The sequence below is a fragment of the Phocoena phocoena genome, chromosome 9 (genome assembly GCF_963924675.1).
Source record: "Phocoena phocoena chromosome 9, mPhoPho1.1, whole genome shotgun sequence".
NCBI classification, from domain to species: Eukaryota; Metazoa; Chordata; class Mammalia; order Artiodactyla; family Phocoenidae; genus Phocoena; species Phocoena phocoena.
In genome coordinates, this window is record NC_089227.1 from 94,131,019 (window position 1) to 94,149,526 (window position 18,508).

Below are 18,508 nucleotides of genomic sequence, written 5' to 3' on the forward strand. Positions count from 1 at the left end.
CTTCTCCCACACCCCAGAGTCCAAGAACCTGCTGGAGGCTTTTGTTCAGGGCTCTCTCAACAGTGAGAAGACCGCCCACGTCTGTGCTGATCCCCGGACCCTGAGCAGAATGCCATTACATCAGGGAAATGGCACAGGGAGTCTGTGCTTGCTTCGGTTTTAGACTCTTGCTTATGCCATCACAGTAAGTAATTAGGCAATTTTCAGAAGAATTTAGGATTGCTAAAATAGAAAAAGATTTGGGTTTATTTTGGAAGAAAGTTTGGTGTATTTGACCAAGAGATTTTAATGTACTTAATGTTTCATGTCAAGAAAAATTGGATTATTCTATACGTTTTACCAGGATACTACATTGTAAGGTTTAGTTTGTTTTTTGTTTTTTTTTTTAACAGCTTTATTGGAGTATAAATGCTTTACAATGGTGTGTTAGTTTCTGCTGTATAACAAAGTGAATCAGCTATATGTATGCACATATCCCCATATCCCCTCCCTCTTTCGTCTCCCTCCCGCCCTCCCTATCCCACCCCTCTAGGGGGACACAAAGCACTGAGCTGATCTCCCTGTGCTATGCGGCTGCTTCCCACTAGCTGTCTATTTTACATTTGGTAGTGTATATATGTCCATGCCACTCTCTCACTTTGTCCCAGCTTACCCTTTCCCCTCCCCGTGTCCTCAAGTCCATTCTCTACATCTGCATCTTTATTCCTGTGTAGGATTTATTTTGAACCACTGTCTCTAGCATCTCCCATAGATGTAGAGGCTATACACACACACCATAGAAAAGGGTTACTGGAATATTGTTATCCCTAATATACCACATTTCCTCTGTTATAAGGTAAATTGTTTTTCACAATTTTATTTTTCTAAAATATTGGCAAATCCTATATTCAATGTTCATTGCTAATGCAATAGAATGAACAACCACTTAAAAATAACAATTATGTTTTTAACAGTACATCTTTTAATAGATGGCATCTCAGAATCAAAGAGATAAGTTAGTTTTGCAAACATTTCTTTCTAGAGGTTCCTCGCTTCCTTTAGGGTATTTAGGGTATTTAGGCCTTTAGGTTCTCAGTCATCCACCGGCTTCTGCTCTACTAAGGCAGGAGCAACGGCAAACGTGAGGCAATCCCTAATAGTACCCTTGTTAGCTTTTGAGCTTTGGTGTCACATAGACATGGATTTGAGTCCTGCCTCTGTCACTTAATCTCAGATTGTGTGAACTTGTTTAGGTTATATAAAGTCTTCGTGTCTAATCTGTAAAATTTCTTAATCTGTAAAAATGCCTAATTCACAGACTGAAATAACTCATATAAAGCACAGAGTAAGTGCTCAAAAACATTAGCTCAGTTTTTATGCAAGTGTTAAACTGTTTCAGGAAGTTACATGACAGAGGAAATCAACTGGATGATGAAAAAGGACCATAGCACTGTTGTCAAATTTTACAGAGGGATGATCTGTCTCATAGTCCATAATGAGCTGAATTAGAATAGAAGAAACCGTATTACAAATAACCATTGATGACCAAAATGAGGCGGAGATATGACAGACAAATAGAGATGCAAGGCATATGAGTTGTGAATTAATTGTGAGAGACCTGAGAAGAAAAGAGGCAATAAAGATGAATTTCTGGGGACTTCCCTGGTGGCACAGTAGTGAAGAATCCACCTGCCAATGCAGGGGACACGGGTTTGAGCCCTGGTCCGGGAAGATCCCACATGCCGTGGAGCAACTAAACCCATGCTCCACAACTACTGAGCCTGCGCTCTAGAGCCCGCGAGCCACAACTACTGAGCCCGCATGCCACAACTACTGAAGCCTGTGTGTCTAGAGCCCGTGCTCCGCAACAAGAGAAGCCACTGCAATGAGAAGACCGCGCACCGCAACGAAGAGTAGCCCCCGCTCGCCACAACTAGAGAAAGTCTGCGTGCCCTGCAACGAAGACCCAATGCAGCCAAAAATAAATTTTAAATTTTTAAAAAAAGATGAATTTCTGAGCCTAGACAACAAGATGAGTGGGGATACCATTTATTTTTTAACTAATTTTTATTGGAGTATAGTTGCTTTACAATGTTATGTTAGTTTCTGCTGTGCGGCAAAGCAAATCAGTTATATGTATAAATATATCCCCTCTTTTTTGGACTTCCTTCCCATTTAGGTCACCACAGAACATTGAGTAGAGTTCTCTGTGTCATACAGTAGGTTCTCAGTAGTTATCTGTTTTATACATAGTAGTGTGTGTATGTCAGTCCCAGTCTCCCAGTTCATCCCACCCCGCCTCCCCGCCTTGGTGTCCATATGTTTGTTCTCTACATCTGTGTCTCTATTTCTGCTTTGCAGATAAGTTCATCTGTATCATTTTTCTAGATTCCACATATAAGCGATATTATACGATATTTGTTTTTCTCTTTCTGACTTTTCACTCTGTATGACAGTCTCTAGGTCCATCCATGTCTCTGCAAATGGCACTATTTCGTTCCTTTTTATGACTAATATTCCATGTATATACATGTACCACTTATTAAGAGGAATGTATTCAGCAGTACGAGCCAGTTTACTGGAGTATGTATCAGGGAAGGAAGAATAAGTTCAATTTGGGACAACCAAAATAAAGACTCAGCAGACAGTCGGTATTCTGAATTATGTTTCCCTAATATTCTAAAATTTTACCTTTAGTTATCTAAGGTCCATATTGCATACCTAGTCTTGCTTTACACCCAAGGAGTAGCACATACGTGGTGCTCAGTAGTAATGGATGGGGAGGTGGTGGACGCGTGGTGGATAGACTGCAATTGCAGGCTGAGAGACTTGTGAATAAAGATCCAAACTAAGTGAAGAGCCACACGTCTCCACTAGGGGGCAGACAAGTCTCCATATTCTGCAGAAACTCGACTGCCTATGACAAGAAGAGAAGAGAGCCAGCAGGGATGAGCTACACAGTGGTGACAGAAGATGAACTTGAATTTGATGTCTTAGTGCCTTTTCTCTGGGAAGAGGCGAGGCCATCACCTAAAGATATTGACTCTTCTGCCACTTCTCCTGGGATTAGGTATGGCCTTATACTGGGGGAATAAGTATAAGGGGAAAGTTTGGGGGGGAAGTTTGGAGTAAATGTGGATGTTGGGGAGAGGAGTAGGGTGTCCGAGGCCACCAGTCAGAGGATGGGGGAGATGTTGGATTAGAGGATCCTGACATAATAACAGTTGGCAGAACAAAACCAAAGTGCAGACAGTGCTACAGGGTTCTTTGGGGGCCAAGGTGGTATTGGAGCAAATTGTAAAAGACCTTCCTGCCTGGGGACAAGCTTGTCAGCCCTCATGGGTTTTTCTATCTCTCTGGAACTAGGCTGTGTGTTTGGTGCTCTCCTATCTCAAAAGCCAAGCAGGGTCACCTGTGAATGCGGGACCTCCGTGATGATCCAGTGTTATAGGTCGATGGCCAGCTCACCTTCATGTACTGGTACCGTCAGTTTCCAGGACAGAGCTTGGTGCTGATGGCAACTGTGAATCAGGGCTCTGAGGCCACTTATGAGAGTGGGCTTACCAAGGACAAGTTTCCCATTCTCTGCCCAAACCTGCCATTCTCAACTCTGACTGTGAGCAACGTGAGCCCCGAGGGTAGCAGCTCTTACTTCTGCAGCGCTGGAGACACGTGCTGGGCACAGATCAAAGGTCCCAGCAAGAACCCCTGCAACCTCCTACCTGGCTCCATCCAGGTGAGCCTGAGAACCCTGGGAAGCAGGCTGGAGGGGGGAAACCACAGCTCTTGGGCAAATGCAGCTCCCTGTGTACTGGTGGGTGGGGATGTGTGTGAATGGTTAGGCTGGGATGGGGAGAGAATTGGTAGGATCCGCTGGAGGGCCCCATCCACAGACAGTAAGAGTAGCTACTGGAGGTTGAGGATAAAATTTCTTCCAGAGGAATGTTTAAAAATATTCAGTAAAGACAATCAGATACAATTGGCCTTCAAGTGGCACACTCAGAAGTATGCTTCAAGTATTTTATCTCAAGTCTATATTTAGCCTGTTCTCTATCGATATAGTTTAGAAGGCCCTTAGCCATCTTGATATCATACTGGTCCATCACACTGATGGCATTATGCCGATTGTTCTTGGTGAATGGAAATTGTAAAGCACTCTAGATACCTTGGTACGACATATGCATGCCAGACCAATGTAGATCTGCAAAAATTCAGGGACCTGCCGATTTGGTGAGCTTCTGAGGAGTCCAGAGGTGTGAGATATGTTGGAATGTCCTCCAAAGTGAGGGGCAAGCTGCTGCATCTCACATCATCTGCCGTGGAGAAAGAGGTGCAATGCTTCATGGGACTTTCTGGATTTCGGAGTTAACATATACTACAGTTGGGTGTGCTCCTCTGGTCCATTTACTGTGTCATCTGTAAGGCTGGGCCAGTGCAAGACAGAGTTCTGTAGCAGAATGAGGCGATGATGTAAGCTTCCCAGCCACCTGGGCCATAGACCGAGTAGCTCAGTTATTCTTGAAGTGCCCATGGCAGATGGGCTGCTCTGTAGAGCTCGTGGCATTCCCCAGTAAGAGAATCACAAGACAGATGCAAAGAGTTTTGGGGTAAAGCCATCCTGTCTGTCTTCTACCTGGCAACAACTATTCTTCCTTTGAAAAGCTGCTCCTGGCTGTTTACTAAATGCCTTATCACGGCATTCAGAACTGGGTGTTAGCTGATTTGCAAAACTGTGAAGTTGAACACGCACAGGGTATTCTGTTACTCGGAAGATATGTAATTAAGACAAGATTCAAGCACAGCTGGAAGGAGGCACAATTTGATTTCAAGAGCAAGTCCCAGTTTCATGGTCCACACTCCTATTCCACACCCACCTTACCCTCAATCCGTACGCAAGGTTTTGTGGGAATTCCCTATTTGCAGCTGAAAAACTATGGGGCTGTTTTCTGGGTAGGGTTGCATTTTATTCTGGAATGATCATTACAGTTTAACATAAGTATGGTTCTGAAAGGTTGTGGTAAAGGAAAATCTTCGCAAGGACCAGAACCTCAGTCCTGAAGAATAGATCTAGCCTGTATTCAACTTTCCCAGTATCATCTAGATTCTAGCCATTCATTCACATTTTCCCTCTTTTTGCTTCCCTGTGCTGTGTTAGGGGTAATTCCTTTAGACTCTCTGTCCTATTTACTAGTTCACACCTCAACTCCGTTAAGCCATTTCACCTTTCAACTGACTTTTTTTTTTTCAATTGACTTTTTAATTTAAAATATATTTTCATTTCCAGGAAACCTACTTGGGTCTTTCTACAAATATAAGCAGTCATTTCTGAAAAATCTTACTCGTCCTGTATTTTTCAGTTATTTTATTTCTTTAAGGCTATCTAACTTATACTTGGAATTATCTGTTTGTGCCAACATCTGATGACTTTATGCACCTGGTTTTCTTGTGATTTCTGCTGCCTCTCACTCAGGGTGCCTTATTTCCTTGTGCATTGCGTAATTTGATATTATAAAATTTATCTTTGGGTATCCCCTAAATCCTGGCGTAAAGGTGGGCTTTCCAGAAAATATTTATTTTTGCCTCTGTCAAGCAATTGGGGTGCAACAGACCTGATGTTTTCTTTTATAATTCTCAGCGTCCATCTTCTTGGCCGTACAGTGTCTGTGCCAAACCCCAAAGGGCTGACTACTCAGTGGCCATGAATATTCAGAGGAAGCTGTTTTTTTGTTTTTTTTTTTTTTTGCGTACGCGGGCCTCTCACTGCTGTGGCCTCTCCCATTGCGGAGCACAGGCTCTGGACGTGCAGGCTGAGCGGCCATGGCTCGCGGGCCCAGCCGCTCCGCGGCATGTGGGATCTTCCCAGACCAGGGCATGAACCCGCGTCCCCTGCATCGGCAGGCGGACTCTCAACCATTGCGCCACCAGGGAAGCCCGAGGAAGCTGTTTTTAATCCTCCACCCAAAGCCAAGACCAAGAAAAATGATAGTCCTTGTCAGTTGCCTGTGGGGTTATTTTCTTTAGTTCGCCCTTTCGCTAACTGTGTAGCTTTTCCTGTAGCCTGGCTTTATGAAGAAGCGACCCCCTTCACGGTCCTAGTCCTGTACAAGGTCCAGTGGGTCTTACCCGGTTTCTACACATGCTGATTCTCTTGGTCACAGGGATCCATATGTGCACCCATTTGATCAGATGGATTAAAAGTGCTAGTTTACCTTCCTGTCCCCTGCTCCCTAGGAAATGGGCAAATTCACCTACAGATAAGCCTTGGGCTGTGAGCATCTTCCTAGCCAATGGCAAACTTTTCTCCTAAGGAGCAGTAAAACACTGTGGTTAGGGGCTTGATTTCTGTTCCCAGGCAGACCTGAGCTTAAACCTTGACTCCACGGCTTTATCACCAGGTGTAACCTTGACAAGTTACACAATTTCATATGCATATATATAATATTTTTATATATAAAATAAGGATAATGATGATGCCATAACAGAAAGGCGTGAGGATTTTTATAAGAATGAAATGAAGTCTTCCACGTAAACCACATCTCACACTGTGCCTGGTAGAGACAAAACACACAATTTAGTTACTAGTTAAATGTATTTCTCGCTGTAATGCATGAAATTTTACCATTAACAATTCCATCCTCAAGGTCAGGTATTGCCCTCTCTGGGAAAATTTTATTTATTATTATAATTGTTTCTCTTTATTTTAGCTATTTTAATAACAAAATTAATGCATGTTTTTTTGTGAAATACACAGTCTATTAAACTGAGGAAAATTAAAATCACCCATTTAAATAAAATTAGATCATACATATTTTATCATTTATTCTCTTAAGCCAACAATATTTCATGTCAAAAAATATACTTGACATTAACTTATAAGAATATTTCGGTATATTGATCCTTTAAATAGCCTTTAAATTGATCCTTTAAACCATGCTTTAAATGTCAGTTTTTACAATTAAAATTAACAGCAAGGCAAATATCTACATGCTAGATGATAGGGTAATTTAATTTAAAAAGCAGTGGTTGTGTGTGTCAATTTATTTCTGTTATAGACTCAGCAGGGAATGACGGAAGCCCTGCTTACCCCACCTTCACAGGGCTGGCATCTTCTTATTCAGGTTCTCAACTCAAATACTATCTCCCCAAAGAGAGCGTTCCTGACCTTCTTACCTAATATAGCACTTGTGGACCCAGCCACCAGTTACTCACAGTTATTATCACTTTATCCTATTTTAATAACATCTAATCACCATAGTCTGATATAAATATACAGTCGATCCTTGAACAAGGTGCGGATTAAGGGCGCTAACCCTCTGCACAGTTGAAACTCCACGTATAACTTTACAGGTGGCCCTCTGTATCCGAAGTTCCACATCTGTGCATTCAGCCAACCTCAGATCATGTAATATTATAGTATTTACTGTAAAAAAAAATCCATGTATAAGCAGACCAGTGCATTTCAAACCCCATGTTGTTCAATGTATATATACATTTTTAATTTACTGTCTGCCTCTCATAGCTATACCTCCTTACATATGTGTGGACACGAACACACATAAATACACATAGATGCCATGAAAGCAAGGACCTTTCTTCATTGCTGTTTCCATAAAGCTTAGAGAAATTACAGAAACATCACAGGAATTCAGTAAATATTTACTTAGTGTTATGGACTGAACTGTGTTCCTCCAAAATTCATATGCTGCAGTCCTAACCCCCAGTCCCTCAGAATGTAACTGTATTTGGAGATAGGATCTTTAAAGACATAATTTAAGTGAGGCCATTAGAGTGGACCTTAATCCAATCTGGCTGGTGTCCTTATCAGAAAAGATTAGGTCATAAAAGGAGAGACACCAGGGACGTGCCCACAGAGGAAAGGCTACATGAGAACACAGAAGAAGGTCATCTGCAAGCCAAGGAGAGAGAAGCCTCAGTAGAAAACAACCCTGTCGACGAAAAGAATCCATAAACAATCTGTCATAGGAATAGAAACAAGTTTTATTTGAGCCAAACTGAGAACTATAGCCCAGAAGACAGCCTCTCAGATAACTCTGAGGAACTGCTCCAGAGAAGCACGGTTTTCAACCCAGTTTTATATCTTGTCAGAACAAAGAACATTAAACAAGTCAGGGATACAGTCCTTCAAGGTTTAAAACAAAACAGATCAACACGTACAGTGAGTCAGTATGTCCTTGGTCCCTGAGAAGGAGTCTTACCATCGAAGGAGTAACAGCACTGGTGTCCCAGGAAGAGGCATTTTATGTTTTAACATAGACGTTTTTACTTCCAGTCAATGTGCCCTTTTCTTTAGTAATTAAAACAGATGTACAGTATATGTCTGATGGGCCACAAACAGGCTGTTTTAGTTAGCATAAAATTCAAATGAACTCATGTATAAGCCAGAATGACTTCTCCATACCTCAGTATGTGAAAGTTGCTTTTATGAACACCTTGATCGTGGACTTCTAGCTCCCAGAACTGTGAGAAAATAGATTTCTGTGGTATTTTGTTATGGCAGCCCTAGCAAACTAATACATTGAGTAAATAAATATGATTCAGCAGAAAAGAGAAAAATTTGCCAAGCCATGCGGACTTCCCTGGACAAAAACTGTACAAAAATCATCTGAGTTCAGGCAATGTAAGGCCATTAAAAATGAACTAGATTGTTCCAACGGGGAGGGGACAGAGGCTTTTCACCTTTCTGCTTGAGGAGAACGGTGGCCCCAAAATGTTTGCCAGCTCCCTCTGCTCCACCCACCCCCAGGCTGGGAAAGGGAACAGATATGGTGGGATCTAGAGAGGCAAGCCCAGAACCTGCTCAAACACAGTGGCCCTGAACATGGACGGTCCTCAGTTTGGAGCTGTGTTGGTTCCTGTGTGGACTGAGCACTCAGTTCTGAGACTTGGGAGCCTTTTGAAGATCCTCCTGGACAGGTCAGCCTATAGGAAGTGGGCTGACCAGTTGGCTGCCTTCCAAATGGACAACAGAGTCTAGAGTTTTTAAAAGCTAAATGAGTGGAGGGAGCTCAGTTGACTGGGCTTACCACTGAACTTGACTTGTGGGGCTCAATCTGGATCTAATATGATTTAGAAAAGTAAATACACCTGTCATTTATTAAACTCTGCGTATCATGGTACAAGTCATGGCTGCTACAATAACAGCCACGTGGGTGTTCCTCCCAGACTCCTTACTGGCTCTCCTCTGAGTACTCTTCAGTAGACTCTGGAGTCACTTAAGCAGCATTAAGCCCAGGGATGAGACAAGGAATGACTGCAATGTGAACAAAAAGACCATTATAGTATAGGAACCAATCTATCTTCAGATAAAAAGCTTCAATTGCTAGAGACTCCCCCATTCACCCCTCTATATCAGCCTGAAGACTAGACAAAATGTGCAAGTAGACGTACCCATCTTCCTTGCTTCAAGGTGGGAAGCAGGAGAGGGCTGGGGAGGAGAAGCAGACTACCCCATTCAGCCAACCAGCCTATGCCCAGCCTGTGCCTCTAGCCTCTGTCTCACCCTTCAGTGTGTTTGGATCACACAGACCACCCCTTCACTACCCAGATTCAGTGATTCCCAGGTTGCACCATTCAAGAAAATAGTTCTTAGTGGATAAAGAGAAATTGCACAATGGGCAAAATACATAGTTTAGAAAAAGTAATGGAGGCGGGAAGGAGCTGGGAGTTTGGAGGAAAGACGGCAGAGAATTTGACAATCTGATTGGAGCTGGTAAAGGACCCTGGGGGGCCAAGGAGGAGTTGACTAAGAGCTGAGGAGAAATACCTGAGCTGGGGGGCTGGGGGAGGGAAGTATTTTTTAAAGAGAAACTAATGATTTGGAATCTGACAAAAATCTACTTTTCAGACCAATAGGAGATCTGAAAGGCTCCACTATGTAGCAACATGATGGGAAAGAACTTGGCTTCCGTAGGGAAAGGTTCTGGTGTCATTCATGGATTCCTTAGCTGGGTGACCCTGGAGAAGTCACTTAACCGCTTGGCTTTAGAGTTTTCATTGGTAAAAAGGAGAAAATGGTATCTGTTGCCCAACTCATGAGGCTGTGTGAGGATCAAATAAAGGGAAGGGAAGCCAAACGTTCTTTGGTGGAATTTACAGGCTCTGGAGTTGGCCTGCCATGCTTAAATCCCATCTCTACAGCTTACTGGCTGTGTGACCTTGAGAAAGTTACTTCCCCTCTATAAAGCTCATCTTGTCATCTATAAAATGGCAACCCCGTAGGTGGTTGTGACAATAAAGTGAAAAAGGTCCATGAAAGACTCACACACGTTTGGTATAGTAAAGCGCACAGAAACCATCCACCATTATCATAATGAAAAGCCAGTGGCTTGATGTGCCAAGAGCTAAAAATCAACCAAGAGAATGTCTTTTTTTTTATTAATTAATTAATTTATTTTTGGCTGTGTTGGGTCTTCGTTGCTGCGCCCGGGCCTTCTCTAGTTGCGGCGAGCAAGGGCTACTCTTCATTGCGGTAGGCGGGCTTCTCATTGCGGTGGCTTCTCTTGTTGTGGAGCATGGGTTCTAGGTGCGTGGGCTTCAGTAGTTGTGGCTCGCGGGCCCTAGAGTGCAGGCTCAGTAGTTGTGGCACACGGGCTTAGTTGCCCTGAGGCATGTAGGATCTTCCCGGACCAGGGCTGGGACCCATGTCCCCTGCATTGGCAGGCGGATTCTTAACCACTGCGCCACCAGGTAAGTCCTAGGAGAACGTCTTAGAGAAATAGACAAAGGAATCCAAAATTCAGAATGAAGAGTGCCAGGTGCTGCAGAGTTTTATTCAAATTGAATTTGGGCAAATGTGGACTGAAATCCAACCTACACATCTGAGCCTAGAGTATGAGGTAATGGTTTCCACCTATATCTATTTTCTCTGCCTGTAAGGTGACTCCTCATACTTTGACCAAAACTCACCTCATACTGTACTGCGGGTGTGATAGTTGATTCTAAGGGGGAGCGCAAAGCATCAGGAGAAGGCTAGTCTTAAGGCTTTAGACACAGAAAAGCCCAAGCAGTTGGGGGTTCCCTTTCAGACAGAGTCAGAGCCACAAAGCACCAATTCAAAAACTTTCTCCCTTTTCCCAGGATAATTTCCTATCTTCTACCAAAGATCACCTCCCCTTACCTGTCCAGGGCATACTGGTATCCACAGCAAGAGTCTCTCCTTATCCTCTAAGGCAAGGCTTCCTATGAAGACCCCACAACAAGGGGACAAAACAAAATAGCATATTTCATGATATTTATGAAAGAGCCTCTATTATGGAGGCTCCACAACCTGAGTGAGCTACCTGTGCCTTCGACGTGGCCCAGAGGGGCCCAAGGCCATGGCAAGAGAGGGCTGTGAGGCCAGGTGCCAGGTGGATGATTAATTCAAGCTTCTCTTTCTGCCAGGGAGGCAAGCATCAGGAGGGATCCGGAGGTAGTTTGTCCCTTGATTTGACCCCTTGGCTGCCATCTGCAGTGATTCCCATGCTTCACAGTACTTTCCCCGTCTTCCAGTAGCCTTGAGGCCAGCTCTGCCAGTTTTAGATCTGTATTCTCGGACAAGACAAACAAAACCTTTCTGATTCTCAGTCTCATCCTCTGTAAATGGAAATAATCTTGTTCTGCACACCTCGTGATTAAAACATTTATGAAAACAGAAACTTGAAACTCAACACAAATGAAAATCAGCATAGCACTGCTACTTGTGTGTGTGAAAGCTCTTTTGTTTAAAAGCTGTCAGGCACCGTACAAATACAGCAGTATTCCTGCCTAGATATGAGTCCATCGTGTATTAGAGGGTGTGCAGTGAGTATGGGGAGAGCTCTGAGCAGTGCGTGTCCTGTCCTGGAGAAGCTGGCTTCCAGCCGTGCCAGACACTGAATCAGAAGACACCCTGTGGGTCCCTCTCCACCCACAAGCCCCACCTGCATCTCCCCCAATTAATTCTGTTTCCATTTACTCTATCCCCGCAGCCTACTTCCTGGCTCACCGCCAGTCTTCTGAGCTTTTCTGACTTTGCTCACCATTTCCAGAACATTCAGTCATATTTACCTTGCTGAGAATTCATATGTGAACTCTGCCCACTCCTGCCTGTCAGGAACCCTGAGCTCAGAAGAGCTGAGGAGGAGAAGCCTCGTCATGGGAAGGCTCCTCGACCTGGTTCACGTCATTAGACTCCAGCACAGACACCAGTTACGTCTCTACCCCTCTGGCCAGGTTATGCCTCAATACATTACAGAGCTGTGTCTTGATGGCAGGTTGCAAACTGAGGTCACTTCTGGCAAGATCCACTCTGCGCTGAGCCCAGCAAAATAGTCCCACTGCATCAAAAATAGAAAATTCCAGAATTCCCCCACCTTCAATGTTGTTTTCAATCACCCAATACTCAACCTTTATCATGTGCCAATTTCTCCACCTACTGCCGGTTCCCTGATCGGGACCCAAATGTACCATTGCTCAAATGTTTTCTAATATCTGATCTGGAGCATATAATTCTAGCTCAGGCTAGCAAGCTCCTAGCGGGTGGTGGCGGTCTTCATCACCGTCAGGGCAGATTCCCATGGCGACCAGGAGGCTGCTTAAAGAGAACCCATGGCATCACGGGCGATGAGAGAGACCAGTGTCTTGATAGTGAGGAAGACGAGCAATGTGGTAGTGGACTTCCGTGTCCCCCAATGCACCAGGTAAATACCTACTTACCCCTTGGACCCTCCTCCTTCCAAATGTCCCCCTTTCCACCAGCCTTGGTAGGAAGGAAGCCAGCTTGAAAGCCCAGACTCACAAGAAACTCTGCCTCTCCCATGTCATCACCTCTTGATGTTGGGATCCTGGTTCCCCAAGGCTTTGGATCTGACCTTCCTACCCAGTGGTTTAGACTTGAGAAGGGTCTTCACGTTTATGAGTATGACTTAGTCAAGACTTCTTTCCTCCCATGGGACAGGATACTGGGCAGCCAAATTTGCTACAAATATCGGCCCTTCCTCATGTCCTCAGCTTAAGAAGGCCCAGCTGTGACATGTGGGGTCTTAGCTTTCCCTGTTGCCCCCATCCCAGAGTCTTCCTTGGAATCAGCTTGTCTTCCTCCCTGCCCTCAGATGCTGTTTCCTTATCACCCATAAGTCATGAATCCACAGAGGGGCCAAACATAGTAGAACTGTTGCAAGACTCCAGGAAAAGGAAAGCTGCAGGTGTGTCTGTACGGGGTTGGGGGGTGGTGACCCTCCACCCTCACCTACACACGCCCTCCCTCTCCTCGGGAGGTATAAAGGCTCTCCGTCAGCCACTCAGCTACACTTCTCCACCATGAATGCACTGCTGATCGTTGCCTTTGTGGGAGCTGCTGGTGAGTCCCATGCGTTGCTTTGGGCCCCATTCGCCCCTGTCCTGGCGGAGATACATGCTCCACCATTCCTGCTACCTTTCCTGTTCTACCTGTGCGCTGAGATCCTACCTTCCCTGTCCAGCACCCCTCCTTCCCACTCTGGGGGTCTCTTTAAGCCTCATTCTCTCACCTTCTGCCGGACTCCACTCCCATTCCCCTCATCCATCAGTTTCGGGGCTTTGTTGGGAGAGGCGAGAAAGGGAGACCAGGTGGGGACAGTTTGTGAAATGAGCCAGGACTTGAGGCTCTAGGATAGCTCCACGGTAGCTGTTCCTAACCTCGGATGCACCTGGGGAGGTGGAAAGATGACTCATTCCAGTCCTATTAATTGGCCTGGGGTGTGGCCCACGCATTGACCTTTTACGCCTCCCAGGTAGTTTTCAGATGCCCGGATGTAAAGCCACAGCTGCAAATCACTGTTCTATTGGCCAATAACCGTAACTACCTTTGTCCTGCGCAGTGGGTCCCCGGCCTCACTGCGCAGATGTGAGCTACGGGAGGAGCTGGCTACAGCCAGGGCTTCGCGGTCAGATCTTCCTACTTAGGCCATTCCATCATGACGAGCCGGGGCTGAAATTGCAGTGGGGAGTAGACTGGTGATGAGTAAGAGAGAGAAAGAAGCGTTCGGTGGGTGAGAGGACCCCATTCAGACCCTATCGCACTGAATGCACTGTGAGGAGGGTTTCTTGTCCTTGGCCCCAGGGGAGGTCTGGGCCCGAGCCCCTGCAGGGTCCCTAGCTCTGTGCCCTGCAGGCACACAGAGCAACGCGGGAGAACCACCTCTGTGAGACAAGCCGGGGATGCTCCCTCGCGGCCTCCCTCTCATCATTGTGCTCCTTCAGGAATCCTAATTAGCAAGGTCCAGCCGCGGGGCTCTGGGCTCCAACCCCAACCCTCCTGTTGAATTGGCTTCTCCCTTCCTGTCTCAAGTTGCTTTTCCCATGGACGATGATGACAAGATCATAGGGGGCTACACCTGTACAGCGCACTCTATCCCCTACCAGGTGTCCCTGAACTGTGGCTACCACTTCTGCGGGGGCTCCCTCATCGGTGGCCAGTGGGTGGTGTCCGCGGCTCACTGCTACAAGTCGTAAGTGCTGGGCCCCTGGCTACAAAGCCCACACTGCCCAGGGCCCTCTGGAGGAGCCGGGGTCTGTGTAGGGGTTGCTGAAGTTGGGAACGATGATGGGGAAGAGAAGAAGTTGACGATGGCAGCTGACTCGCAGGAGCTGCGGGTAAAGAGGGGCACCTGATAGAAAGCCGCTGACACCCCAAATCAATAGATCAAACAGCAAGGGCTGCGGGTCATAAAAGCAGGGACGGACCATTTTGCGGTAGGAGTGGCCAGCTTGAAAAGCAGGCAAGGACCTCACACCGAGTAACCTTTGCCAGTTGGCTACAGGTTAAAACCACCTGAGATATGTTAAAAAAACAAAAACAATAAAAACAGTTGCCTAGTTCCTATTTGACTCAGAATTTTTAGGAAGAGAGTCTGAGTATTGGTGAGTTTATAACTGCCTCTGGCAGATCTACTCTCTGGGCAGAGCTGAGAATCACTGCCAAGACCAAGGGCTTTCAAACCTGAGTGCGCATAAGAGTCACCTGGAGGGCCTGTTAAAACACAGATTGCTGGGCCCCACCCCCAGGGTTTCTGATGCAGTAGGTCTGGGGTGGGAACTGAGAATGAGTTCCCAGCTGAGGCTGATGCTGGAGGTCCCAGGGCTGCACTTTGAGAAGCGCTGGATTAGATCATACGGGATGATGGCACTTAGCAGAGCGAGAACAGAGGGAGTAGAAGTCACCGCGTGTAGTTCGCAAGGTTGCAGAGGATGAAGGATGCCTGGGGAACTCTAAGTGGCTCGGTTGCACCCATGGCACTGAATGCATGAGAGGCATGGGGAAAGGCGGCCGGAAAAGCAAATGGAGGAGCATCCCCACCGGGACCCCTTCACGGCCTCCCTGACCCACGGCCCCTCTACTGCCCTGTGACATTCCCACACCACCACCTGCGAGCAGGGAAAATGCTGGGGGACGCAGGGATGTGGGCAAAAGGCCTTTACTGTGCTTCGCCCGCAATAGCCGCATCCAGGTGAGGCTGGGAGAGCACAACATCGACGTCCTGGAGGGCCGTGAGCAGTTCATCGACGCGGCCAAGATCATCCGCCACCCCAACTCCAGCAGCTGGACTCTGAACAATGACATCTTGCTGATCAAACTCTCCTGCCTGCGGTCACTGATGCCCGGGTGTCCACCTTAGCTCTGCCCAGCGCCTGTTCGCCCGCTGGCACCCAGTGCCTCATCTCCGGCTGGGGCAACACCCTGAGCTCTGGAGGTGAGTGGGACCCTCACGACTTCACCCTCCAGCCTACCCACATTGCCCAGAACTGTGCATCCCCTGAGCTGGGACCCCTTTGCTTCCAGTCTGCAAATTCACATCAAGTGCCTACTACACAAAGGGCTCTCTGCTGGGTACCAGAGAGAGGCAAAGTGTCAAGGAGTTGAACCCGAAAATCAAAAGACAGGACAGATGTAGCCCTTGCTATTAGCACCTCTGGGGAGGGGTCTGCAGTGAGCTTTCTGGGAGTTGAAACCCATCATTCCTTGGAGGCCTCTCCTGGCCGCCCTCAGGGTTCAGCACTGGATTGCCATCCCGTCCTGGCCTGACCCACATTTTCCTTTCCTTGATCTCTTCCTGCCCCTCAAAGTCAACTACCCCGAGCTGCTGCAGTGCCTGGACACCCCACTGCTGAGTCAGACTGAGTGTGAAGCCTCGTACCCTGGACAGATCACTGACAACACGATCTGCGCCGGCTTCCTTGAGGGAGGCAATGATTCGAGCCAGGTGACTTGACCCTACCACTCTGAGACCCCTGCCCAGACACACAGGCCCCCTGGGAACGGGATTTGATTGCCCAGGGCTGTGGGGCTGGTAGAGGAGGTCCCTGGGCGGTGGTCCCGTGGAGAAACAAGGGAGGCCAGTGTGCGTGGCATCTCTTCACACTGTGGAGAGATGTGGAACCACAGAGCCGACAGGAACGGGGTCTTGTAAGGTTCAGACTGTGTGTGGCTCTGGGTCCCTTCTTCTCTCTTTATGAACCTTGTCCCACCGCTTCCTCCCCAGGGTGACTCTGGCGGCCCTGTGGCCTGCAACGGAGAGCTCCAGGGCATTGTTTCCTGGGGCTCTGGCTGTGCCCAAGAGCCAAGGTCTGCAACTATGTGGACTGGATTCAGCAGACCATCGCTGCCAACAGCTAAAGCCCCCGCCCCTCTGCCATCATTATGCTGATAAAGTGACTCTTCTCTAACTGCCCAGGTCTGTACCTGCTCCCTCCGGCCCCTTCACTCCGGGAAACATCTCCTCCCATCTGAGCTCAGACAGGACTGTACCCCTTACAGATGAGCAGAGCGCCCCACTTCCCAAACTGTCTTCCATGGCACACTGGTATAGCAGCATGTAAAGAGAAGGAACCCAGAAAATCATAATCAGGGGGAGGTTTTCTAGAGGAAAATCCATTTCAGAAAGGCTGCATTGGCCTTTGTACTTCTCTGGGTCTTGAGTGCAGTACTGATGTGTGCACACATAGGCATGGTCTGTAAGATCCCATACTTCGTCTCACTGCTACCCACACCTAGGGAAGCACCTGTGCCAATCACCTTGGCCTCTTCTGAGTCCCCTCCAAGCCCCAGCTTATGTTCTCTCCTGGCAGCAGGTGACCCCGTTGGCCCCTATTTCCCAACGACCATCTCATGTGTCTGAGGAAGACAAGAGCTCCCTGGTCTCCATCCCTCAGGCTCCTGAGAAATCTGCCTTTTGTTCTCCCCATGTGATGGTACTGACGTGAATATGCCATACTGAATACTTTATAGGCACTTTCAGATTTAGTTCCCTCTCCCCTCTGGGGTGGTTATTATTCCAGCAGTACAGACAAGGAAACAGAGGTTCAGAGAAGGTTATTAATTTACCCACATCCCTCATCCAGCAAATGGCAGATCTGGAGGGGTTTTTTTTTTCTAATTTTAATTATGCTTTATTATTTGACCTACATGCTATTTATGATTGTATTGATTAATTTTTAATTCTTTTCTTTTTTTTTTTAAACCCCACATTTGTTTATTTATTTATTTTTTTGGCTGTGTTGGTCTTCGTTTCTGTGCGAGGGCTTTCTCTAGTTGTGGCAGGCAGGGGCCACTCTTCATCGCGGTGCACGGGCCTCTCAGTCGCGGCCTCTCCCGTTGCGGAGCACAGGCTCCAGACACGCAGGCTCCGGACGCGCAGGCTCAGTACTTGTGGCTCACGGGCCCAGTCACTCTGCGGCATGTGGGATCTTCCCAGACCAGGGCTCGAACCCGTGTCCCCTGCATTAGCAGGCAGATTCTCAACCACTGCACTACCAGGGAAGCCCAGATCTGGAGTTTTGAGTCCCTGTTTGCCTGGTCCCAAAGCCCAGCCCCTGCTTCCCCTACCCCATCTCATGGGCTCTCCAGCTGCAACTATGGTCCATCAGCTCTGCTGTTCACCGTCTCTCCAGCGCATCCCCTGCCTCACAGCACTTCCTGAGGGATGCTGGTCTCCTGCCCGCCTTCTAACCCTGCGCTTAGAGAGGTCCGGCCCGTTATCTGATTCCTGGTTAATACCTTTCCTGATCTCTCACATTTTCAAAGTAGAAGGCAAGTTCCTCATCGTGGAGATGTAGGGTTCTTCCTGCTCTGCCCCTGCCTATGTTTCCAGCCTTGGTCTCCTCACCCCTCCCCTCCCCTGCTGTGCTCCAATGCTCAGAAGTCCTGGGGGTTTCCTCCAACAAGCATGGACCTCTGACCTCTAGCTCAGGACACTACTGGTCCATCTGGTTTGATGCCCTTCCCACCCACCCCTTCACCCTCTTCAGAAAAGTCTTTGACCCTCTGTGGACCCTCTGGTCTGAGTAAGGAGTTTTCTTTCTCTTCCATGCTTTCTTCTATCACAGTTCCCATGCTGCTGAATGTATATGGATGTATCTACCTTGGCCTTCAACCGTGAGCTTCTTCCGGAAGAAATCTCGCCTTACTCATCCTGGGAATCCCACTGATTAAACAACAGCTGGACTAAGGTAGGCACCCCATGATCGGATGAATGAATGAACGATGAGCTAGGAGTGGAGGCAAATGTACTGA

The 18,508-nt window shown here is 47.2% G+C and overlaps 1 protein-coding gene, 1 pseudogene and 1 gene segment (V, D, J or C); all 3 read left to right on the top strand.

Moving 5' to 3' along the window:
• LOC136127812 (T cell receptor beta constant 1-like) overlaps positions 1–18,508 on the top strand; it is a 129,837-nt gene that overhangs the window by 97,111 nt on the left and 14,218 nt on the right.
• Positions 2,968–7,244, top strand: LOC136128501 (uncharacterized; annotated as a pseudogene).
• LOC136127813 (anionic trypsin-like) lies at positions 13,279–16,612 on the top strand. The gene is given in 7 exon segments (XM_065883413.1): positions 13,279–13,318; positions 14,288–14,447; positions 15,437–15,576; positions 15,579–15,689; positions 16,063–16,199; positions 16,479–16,554; positions 16,557–16,612. Coding segments are annotated over 7 exon segments (720 nt in total).